Consider the following 10,665-nt stretch of genomic DNA (forward strand, 5'->3'; position numbering starts at 1 on the left):
TGCAGGAGCCCAGCCTTGTGAGTATTTTAGACAGTCCCTGAGGACACATCAGCACCTGTCCCTCTGCATCTGTCCCAGTGTCCAGTAGGGCTGTCAAAAGTATTGAAAAACACACACTAACCATACTAAAAGTAGTATCGAAACTATAACTATAGATACTCATTTGAGCAGGTATCGAAACTAAAAAAGTCCCATTGACAGGACAGAAATGAACCTTTCCTGAATCTGTTTATAATGATGTGTCTGTGTGTTTCACAAGTATAAGACACACACATACACACACATGCACGCACGCACACACACATTGATATACAAGATGGAATGTTATTGTGACTCTACTGCACACATGTACAATGAAGTACACACAGGGGAATGTCAAAGGGCATTACACCATCTTCTGATCTGTTATGTTGTTTCCTTGTCACAAACAGACCTGGAGTTGTGTTTTGTTTCATTCACACATGTTTAAAACACAAACCCTGCAGATTTAGGCTGTTCTTCTCTCACACTGAAAACACTCTGTTCCATCTTGTGATGTCATCATGCATACAGGAAGTGCTCCACTGTGTTTTTAAACTCCATACACCTTCACTAGAATCATTTGGGTGATTTCAGACCTGGAGTTACCAATCTCTACTGAACTAAAGGTAAAAGGAGCTGTTCACTTGAAACCTACCACTTTATGACATCACAAGATGGAACAGAGCATTTTGATCTTTGGAGATGTAGACAGACTAATAATAAAGTGCCACTCAAACATGTGCGAATGAAACAAAACACAACTCCAGGTCTGTTTTAACATCCCATAGCTTAAAGCTCACACGAGTCAGTTTTGCGTAATCTTGGACCTTTAATAGTCTCATAGCGTCTGTAGGATTCTGTTGGACTTTGATAAACCGTGCTGCGGCGGCGGCATGTGGGATGGACCAATCAGAGCGCAGCGTCGTGTGACTCAGTGCATTACTCATTTATTGATACGATCAGACGACGACGTGGCATTTGGAGGAATATGAAGCATTTAGTGAACAGAGAGTGGAGCCGACACCAGCTAATTTGTCTGTGAAGTCTGACCTGTGAGGACCAAAGACAGAACTGGGACCAAAGACAGGACTGGGACTGGGACCAAAGACAGGACTGGGACCTGGACCAAAGACAAGACTGGGACCAAAGACAGGACTGGGACTGGGACCAAAGACAGGACTGGGACCTGGACCAAAGACAGGACTGGGACTGGGAGCAAAGACAGGACTGGGACTAAAGACAGGACTGGGACTGGGAGCAAAGACAGGACTGGGACCAAAGACAGGACTGGGACTGGGACCAAAGACAGGACTGGGACCTGGACCAAAGACAGGACTGGGACTGGGAGCAAAGACAGGACTGGGAGCAAAGACAGGACTGGGACTGGGACCAAAGACAGGACTGGGACCAAAGACAGGACTGGGACTGGGACCAAAGACAGGACTGGGACCAAAGACAGGACTGGGACTGGGACCGGGACCACAGACAGGACTGGACCAGGACTGGGACCAAAGACAGGACTGGGACCTGGACCAAAGACAGGACAGGGACTGGGACCAAAGACAAGACTGGGACTGGGACCAAAGACAGGATCGGGACTGGGACAAAAGACAGGACTGGGACCTGGACCAAAGACAGGACCGAGACTGGGAGCAAAGACAGGACTGGGACCAAAGACAGGACTGGGAATGGGACCAAAGACAGGACTGGGACTGGGACCGGGACCACAGACAGGACTGGACCAGGACTGGGACCAAAGACAGGACTGGGACCTGGACCAAAGACAGGACAGGGACTGGGACCAAAGACAAGACTGGGACTGGGACCAAAGACAGGATTGGGACTGGGACAAAAGACAGGACTGGGACCTGGACCAAAGACAGGACAGAGACTGGGACCAAAGACAGGACCGGGACTGGGACCAAAGACAGGACCGAGACTGGACCAAAGACAGGACTGGACCAGGACTGGGACCAGGACCTGAACAGAACTGGACCAGGACCGGGAACAGAACTGGGACCGGGACAGGGACCAGGACCCGAACAGAACTGGGACCAGGAACAGAATGGGGACCGGGACTGGGACCAAAAACAGGACCGGGACTGGGACCAACGACAGGACCGGGACTGGGACCATAGACAGGACTGGGACCGGGACTGGGACTGGGACCAAAGACAGGACTGGGATCGGGACTGGGACCGGGACTGGGACCGGGACTGGGACCGGGACTGGGACCAAAGACAGGACTGGGACTGGAACTGGGGCCGGGACCAGGACTGGGACCGGGACTGGGACCAAAGATAGGACTGGGACCAGCACTGGGCTTGGGATTGAGACTAGGACCAAAGATAGGACTGGTACTGGAACTGGGACCGGGGATAGGACACACATGAGATTGGGTTCATGGTCAATGCTCAGATTTGGTCATGTGATTTTTACATAGATGATGTTGTCTTGATGGTTATAGTCATTTTCATCCTGTACTTTTAATAGACTAAATATACTGAATACTTGAAACACATGGGCCTCTTTAAACACTAAGACCAGGAAAAGAAAGAGCATTTGACCCATCCTCCAGTGTCTCTGGATTAAACCTGTCAGGAGCAAGGGGCCCTTCTCCAGATCTTGAACTAGCTGAGATCACCTTAGCTAGAGGATTTGACCCACTGTGCATGTTTTGGGTTGATGGTCAAAAACAGAAACACAAAGGGTCAGAGGAGCAGAGGAGAGGGTCAGAGGAGCCCAGAGAGGAAAGGCTGCCCTCTAGTGGATAAAAAGCTGATGCACACTTCTCATTGAAGACTTGTGTAAATGTTTTGCTGGAGTTGGGTCACTTCTTTGATTCTGGTGCAGAGTTTAAAGGAACAGAATTCTAACTCTGACTGAAATAAAGATCAAACACAGATTTAAGTTTGTGTGTTTTTATTATCTGTATTGACACAAAACAATTAAATTATTATTGTCCTGAAGAAGGCGCCGACAGACAAGCATGTTACAAATGAGTTGAAATTCAATAATAACAATAAATAATAAACATTCTTCACATTCAGACAATTCTAAAATCATAAAGTTTAAACCAGTTAAACTCAAAGTGACAGAAGGATTTTGGCACCGTGTTGAGATGAGTTCTGCCGCCGGATCAGATCAGAGCACGACTGACTTCTCTCTGTTCCACCTGGTGACATCATCAAGTGGAGCACCGCTAGATGTTTCAAGTCCACTCTCCTTCACATGACACATTCTGATACCTCCACTTTAAAGATATTTTACTTCCATGGGGTATTTACTGCTAACACAAAACATACTTGTGGAAACCATGTTTCCTTTTATTGTTTTGAAAATGCTATATTCGCCCAAAACATGGTAAAAAGCTCAAAAATGTGGCTTTACATACTGCCCCTCCTCTTTCACTCTCACTGCTTCACTCCTCAGAGTTTAGGAGCTTTATTTCACACTGTCCTCAACTGTGCTGTTTTCCCACAAGATTCACAAAAGAAACATAAATAAATAAAAAAAACATGATGATAAAACATGATAAATCTGCCTCAGTGTTTGTCTGGAACATTGGATTTGACTTTTGTTCAGTAAAAATATCACATGAAAACTGTTTGTGTTTAATCTGACCCAAGTTTTGGAGTTTGGCTGAAACACGGAGAAATAAATGTGAGCACAAATGTTGCGTTCCAGTTGTCCTTGGAGGTCGGATTTTATGAGTTCTCAATTGTACATTTACACTAGAACACATTATTGAAATTCCTACTCAGAAAATTAGGCAACATTTCAGAACTCCAAACTGGATCTGAGTTAGAAAATCCAACATGGCTGCTCCCTCCCTGTGTGTGGATAAAGTTTGACATCCGACAGTTTCAATATTGATTGTACTTATGTTTGTTTCCCTTGTTCTCCTCTCAAACGTTGCTTTCAATGTAACAATGTCAGGGCTAATACTGACCATCATTTTGGCAGATTTGAGCACTTTCCTCGTTTTTACTGCTACTTTTAAGGCGTTACTGTACATAAATTGTAATGGACTAGTCACTGTTTTCCCACCTGACCACTGGAACACAGAAACTCAAGAGAAAATGTTTCGACCTCCAAGCAAAAACGGAACACAGCAAAAGTGATCCTAAAGATGTGCTTCCTGTTCGTGATGCAGATTTGCTTCCTGGTTCGAAGCAGGTCAGAGGAGCATAGCGGCGACCCAGATCTGGCAGTGGGACTCGTCTCAGGGTCACAAGGTCATGGGGACAGTAGAGGGGGGGGCACGCAGGGGTCAGTGGTCGCACCTTCACAGCAGTAGCTCCAGGTCGTGGATCAAAGCGTCCACACTGACCAGAGGAGCCCTCCAGAAGTGAAACGCTGAGAACTCCAGCAGTTCCTGAATGCACCACCACAAAACAACACATGTAAAGGTAATGTAGAAATGACTCACTTTACTAAAACACAGTTAAGTTCAATCTTCCTTCCTTCTTTATTATATTTAAAATATTTTTTTCTTCCTAGTTTGACCATTTTTTATGTCTAAAATTTTACATCCTGGTTGGAAATCATGACATCACACAAGGGCCGTGTCCCAATTCGCCAAATGCACCTTTTGAAGGGACCCTTCGAAGTACTCCTCAAAGTATAGTTTGAAGCTTCCGGACGAGAATGTGTCCTCCTCAGTGTAGCCGCCATCTTGCTGAAGTGGGACAGGCCTACACCACGGACCGCACTTCCACCTCTGTCTTTGAGCGTACAATACGTACATTACGTACGTTATTTTTAATTATTTATTATTTAATAGAAGAAAAGTCAAGATGTCGCCTTTGCAGCTGTTTCTTTCTGTTTAGATTGAATATCAATAGGCAAATATAAGTTTCAAGCTGATTTTTTTCTCAATTGTAGCTACTTCATAACTTTAACAAAATAAACCTTGTGAAAACGTAATAACAGAGACAGAAGTAACAATATAATTTTGACATTCATAGTCTATAAACCAGAGAACACTGATTAGTTGTATATAAAGTGGGATATTGCAGTTCAACGATTCGGTATTTTGGCCAGTGGCTACACCACTTTAATAACAGTAGAGGGCACCGTTTCCCTTCTATTCCGTGCCAGTTCTTTTCATCTTATTATTGTAAAGTATTTTCTAGCAGTGCAGCGCTACATCAAGCTAGTGTCTTGATTTACTAACACGAAGGTAAATGACACGTGCCCACCAGGGAGACGTATGGAATGTACCGGAACTCATGAATATTTTGTGCACGTCTCAGGATTCTCTCCTGTCCTTTCTGGAGAGTCCGTTACTTCATTGTTCACATTACCTGTGTGCAACTCATTAAACTCTTCTGACTTTATGTTTCAGTCTCTTGGTCTTTGACGCTTACAATAGAAACGAACATTCTTACATTATTCTTATTGCAATAATAATTTCTAATGATAATAATGTCTTCTTATTGTGTAGCAATAACTGCACATTCCTTTATTCCATGTAACTCCCCTCCTTTTTAATCATCAAACACACAGCCTGTACATATCTTTATTCAGATTTAACAGTTTCATGTCGCACTGTTGTAGATGAGGTAAACCAGTACGAACATTTGAATGTGGACTCCATTTTCTTCTCTTTTTTGCATAGTCGCGGTGCATGATGGGATTGTAGCAGTGCGTGAAGTGTGCATGGATGCACGCTTCGGTTACGTCCGATCTCCATAGAAACGGTGGAAAGGGCAGGGCAGGTTTGTCAGGCGCATTCAGTAGGGTGCGTTGAAATGGGACAGCCCTTGTTGAGCCGGAAATTACGTAACTGCCCTTCGACGCACACTTCCAATGGTGAATCTAAGGCCATTTTGGCGAATTGGGACACGGCCAAGGAATACCATAATGTTACCTAGCAAGCATGTCGTATACTGGGCTAAAACTCCTCTAATGTCACAGAGATGACAAATAAAGTAATTTAAAAAAAACACGTTATTTTGTTGAAATCATGTTTAAATTGTCAGAAAAACGTGTTTCTTATGTAAATTGCGCCAAACTTTTGGATAGAATTTTCCCAGTTTGGCGTCATCAATGCTTAATATGAGGCTCAGATTTGTGGACCTGGTTTGGGCCTACAGCACAAAAACCCAAGTTCAACATCCTGTCTGTCAGTATAAATAAACTAAAGTAAAATGTTTTTTTCTTTCTTATAGACTCATACAGAGTGGATATCCTTTCTTGCACAGGCCTGAATGTGGACAGGAGGACCTCTGTTCAAAAGAATATGTGTTTTTCCTCTGATTTACACATCAAAAAGTTATTGTTCTCTTATTTGGATCTGCTGATACCATAGACTGTACACATAAATGGACAAAGGTCGTGTTCCAAACAGTAACATGGCCGCGATTTGTCTCCATCGACTCAAATTCACTTTTTATTGTAAAACCATGGCCTGTCTCTGTAACTGCTGCTGTCAGACTCATCATTCTGACCTTAAAATATTGTTTTTTACCCGCTTTACATGATCCTGGGGTTTTTATTTAACTATTTTGACCCTAAATCAAGATATGAACATTAAGAACAGACTCAGTTAGTCCACTTATTATACAGTTTATTGTTTTACCTCTCAGTTTTAATTATAAAAAAGGGGTGTTGTTCTCTTATTTGGATCCACTGACATAGGGGAGCCTAGTGCTTTCTCTTTGGGAATGTAGCCAACAGATTCACATCAGAACCTCACCTGGTCCACCTCGTGACCTGCCTCCTCTGTGTTCTCATTGGTCGGCTGGTCGTCTGTCAGGCCCAGCTCGTACAGCTCTCCCAAATCCAGAGCTGCAATTGGCTGCCTCCAGTACAGGAAGGAGTCGAACTCAGTGCTCTGCATCTGCAACATAAGACCGTATCAGACCTGGTTTAGACCTGCTTTAGTCCTGCTTTAGTCCTGCTTTAGTCCTGCTTTAGTCCTGCTTTAGTCCTGCTTTAGTCCTGCTTTAGTCCTGCTTTAGTCCTGCTTTAGTCCTGCTTTAGTCCTGGTTAAGACCTGGTTAAGACCTGGTTTAGTCCTGGTTTAGTCCTGGTTTAGTCCTGGTTTAGTCCTGTTTATGACCTGGTTTAGACCTGGTTTAGACCTGGGTTAGTCCTGGGTTAGTCCTGGTGTAGACCGGGTTTAAACTTGCATTAGTCCTGGTTTAGACCTGGTTTAGTCCTGGTTTAAACCCACCCAGGTAGAACATGCAAACTCCATATAAAGAGTTGGTGAGTTTAAAAAAAAAATCTTTATTTATACAGGGGAACAAAAAACAAACAAGTCCATATAAAACATTAAAAACAAGAGCAGGCTTTCTCTTATATCCCCCCATGAACATTCAGACCTGGTCCAGACCTGGTCCAGACCTGGTCCAGACCTGGTCCAGACCTGGTCCAGACCTGGTCCAGACCTGGTCCAGACCTGGTCCAGACCTGGTCCAGACCTGGTCCAGACCTGGTCCAGACCTGGTCCAGACCTGGTCCAGACCTGGTCCAGACCTGGTCCAGACCTGGTCCAGCATGTTCAGACCTGGTTCAGTCCAGGTCTACACCAGGATCGGGGCTGAACCTGATCTGTTTGTTTACTTCTTATTTTAGTCCACAGTTATTTATGTTAAAACTGAAACAGGAACTGTATTTAAAGTCACGAGGAAACAAGGAAACAAGGAGAGAGGAGACTAGGAAAGAAGAGACGAGGAAAGAGGAGACAAGGAAAGAACAATGGAGAAGAGGAGACCAAGGAGAGAGGAGACAAGGAAACAAGGAGAGAGGAGACGAGAAGAGCTGTTTTTGCTGAGTCACACAGCACAGTTCATGTTAATGTAAATTATTTTTATCCATTCATCCTTTTTCTTCTGCTGATCTGGGGCAGTGTTATGAGGGCAGCAGTCTAAGAGGCACACCCAGATTTCCCTCACCCCAGACACATCCAACTCTTCCAGTGGGACCCCAAGGCATTCCCAGGTCAGCTGAGAGACATAGTCCCTCCAGCGTGTCCTGGGTCTTCCCTGGGGCATCAGGGAATCAACGGTAGGACATGCGCTGGAACACCTTCCTAGGTAGGTGTCCAGGAGGCATCTTGAACAGATGTCCCAGCCGCTCAGCTGCTCCTCTCGATGCAGAGGAGCAGCAGCTCTACTTTGAGTTCCTTTATATTATATTTTATTTTTGGGAATGTTGGTCTCCCACAGCACCAAAACTGTGTCCTCACGTGTCCTGGTCTCTCCTACTGTGTGTAGACCTACACTGCCAGTACTATTATTATTAACACAACACAAAGTTCTCCATTTTACAGAAGCATTTTTGGGAAGTCAAGTGGACAAAAGCAGACTGGGTCCAGGACTTTACATAAGTCTTACATTAGACTTGGGTTGGTTTAGTTTTTTGCCTTTTTTTAGTTTTGACCCAGTTTGACTCGTAAATTAAAACATGTATTTTTTGCTTTCATTTAAAAAAAAGGTTATTAAAAAGTTTAATAAAATTTTGTTATTGCAAACCAAAACTAGTCATCGAACGTCACATCTTTTTTCTCATATCGCACAATCCTATTATTTAAAAGGTCCTATATTGTGCAAAACTTACTCTTGTGAGCTTTAAGTCATGTTCTAATGCTGTTCCCTACTCAAAAACAGACCTGGAGTTGTGTTTTGTTTCATTCACACATGTTTGAGTGGCACTTTATTATTAGTCTGTCTACATCTCCAAAGCTCAGAATGCTCTGTTCCACCTTGTGATGTCATGAAGTGGTAGTTTTCTAGTCAACAGCTCCTTTTACCTTTAGTTCAGTAGAGATTGGCAATTCCAGGACTGAAATCATCCAAATGATTCTAGTGAAGGTGTATGGAGTTTAAAAACACAGTGGAGTACTTCCACATGACATCACAAGGTAGAAGAGAGTGTTTTCAGTTTGAAAGAAGAACTCAGCCTAAATCTACAGGGTTTGTGTATTAAACATGTGTGAATGAAACAAAACACAACTCCAGGTCTGTTTGTGAAGAGGAAACAACATTAGAACATATTTCACAAAACAGCGTAATATGGGAGCTTTAAACCATCACAGTTCAAACATAAAAAGGACAGTTGTGTAACATCACAGCTGAAGCTCCTGAACTGAAGTTATTAAAGTAAAATTTGATGAGTACTGTTTCTGTGACATCAAGGTTTAGTATAAAACATGACACAGCACAACAGATTTAGGCCTGCAGTCTGATTATTAATCATAATTCTTAAAATAAATCTTTAGCTCAGGCTTAATTGGAGGAGACTGTGTCTGTGATTTATTTAAATCTAATTTCCTGCTGGATTAGGTCCTGGTTTTGGACATAATTAACCTCATGTAACTGGTTTATTTATGGACTATTCTGGATCCATGTCCTGGTTCAGTCCCGGTTTAGTTCTGGCTTAGGCCTGGTTTAGTCCTGATTCAGTCCTGGGTTAGTCCTTGTTTAGTCCTGGTTCAATCCTGGTTCAGTCCTAGTTTAGTCCTGGTTCAGTCCTGGTTCAGTCCTGGTTCAGTCCTGGTTTAGTGCTGGTTCAGTCCTGGGTTAGTCCTTGTTTAGTCCTGGTTCAATCCTGGTTCAGTCCTAGTTTAGTCCTGGTTCAGTCCTGGTTCAGTCCTGGTTCAGTCCTGGTTCAGTCCTGGTTCAGTCCTGGGTTGGTCCTGGTTTAGTCCTGGTTCAGTCCTGGTTTAGTCCTGGTTTAGTCCTGGTTTAGTCCTGGTTCAATCCTGGTTCAGTCCTAGTTTAGTCCTGGTTCAGTCCTGGTTCAGTCCTGGTTTAGTCCTGGTTCAGTCCTGGTTCAGTCCTGGGTTAGTCCTGGGTTAGTCCTGGTTCAGTCCTGGGTTAGTCCTGGTTTAGTTCTGGTTTAGTCCTGGTTTAGACCTGGTTTAGTCCTGGTCCAGTCCTACTTCAGTCCTGTTTTAGTCCTGTTTTAGACCTGGCTTCGTCCTGTTTAGTACTATATAGTCCTGGTTTAGTCCTGGTTAGTCTTGGTTAGTCCTGGTTAGTCCTGGTTAGTCCTGTTTAGTCCCGGTTAGTCTTGGTTAGTCGTGTTTAGTCCTGTTTAGTCCTGTTTAGTCCATCACATGTACCGGCACATATAGCGGTCTCATAATAAACCAATGGCCTAGATTCAAACGGAGGAACAGAACGTTTATTTACCGTGTCTCCGGATCAGATCGGGTCAAACCTCTGCTCCGGGTCTGGTCCTGGATTAGATCTTGTTCAGTCCTCGTATAGACCCAGTTTAGTCCTGGTCTGGGTTTTGTTCGGGTTTATTCTGCGGCAGGTTCACTCTCGCTGCGCCTGCGTCAAATCACAGTGACTGGAACCGACACATCCAGTTTATAATTTCAAAATAAAAGTTAATACAGTATTATTTTATTTTAACTTACTTTGTAACCGTTTTTTTTTAAAATCTTTTTATATTTAAATCCTTTACTTGCCCATATTTTAAAACGTAATTAACTAATTTCAGTGTATAGTTCCTTAATTATAACGAAATGCTAAATCTGTGCTATTATTTTGTAGTTCTACTTTTCTATTTGTGTTATTTAAATATTTACACTTTACACCGCTGCCTGAGACCAACGCCCTTCATTTAAAACCCGTTTATTTCAGATTTTAGGGCCAGGGTCTGGGTGGGGAGGGGATAAAT

The 10,665-nt window shown here is 43.5% G+C and overlaps 1 protein-coding gene across 2 annotated transcripts; it reads right to left on the reverse strand.

Moving 5' to 3' along the window:
* Positions 1 to 2,929: 2,929 nt before the first annotated feature.
* On the reverse strand, positions 2,930 to 10,315 carry mllt11 (MLLT11 transcription factor 7 cofactor). 2 transcript variants are annotated; one of them, XM_033975715.2, is made up of 3 exons: positions 10,170 to 10,315; positions 6,725 to 6,868; positions 2,930 to 4,399 (listed from the first exon to the last, which is right to left on the reverse strand). In XM_033975715.2, exons 2-3 carry the CDS (start codon positions 6,866 to 6,868, stop codon positions 4,310 to 4,312), a joined length of 234 nt encoding a protein of 77 aa, XP_033831606.1. In that variant the 5' UTR covers positions 10,170 to 10,315; the 3' UTR covers positions 2,930 to 4,309. The 2 variants fall into 2 exon arrangements, with proteins under 2 accessions (XP_033831606.1, XP_033831605.1); XM_033975714.2 differs by lacking the exon at positions 10,170 to 10,315 and having other exon boundaries at positions 2,937 to 4,399; positions 6,725 to 6,877.
* Positions 10,316 to 10,665: the final 350 nt, after the last annotated feature.

This window comes from Periophthalmus magnuspinnatus, chromosome 11 (genome assembly GCF_009829125.3).
Source record: "Periophthalmus magnuspinnatus isolate fPerMag1 chromosome 11, fPerMag1.2.pri, whole genome shotgun sequence".
NCBI classification, from domain to species: domain Eukaryota; kingdom Metazoa; phylum Chordata; class Actinopteri; order Gobiiformes; family Gobiidae; genus Periophthalmus; species Periophthalmus magnuspinnatus.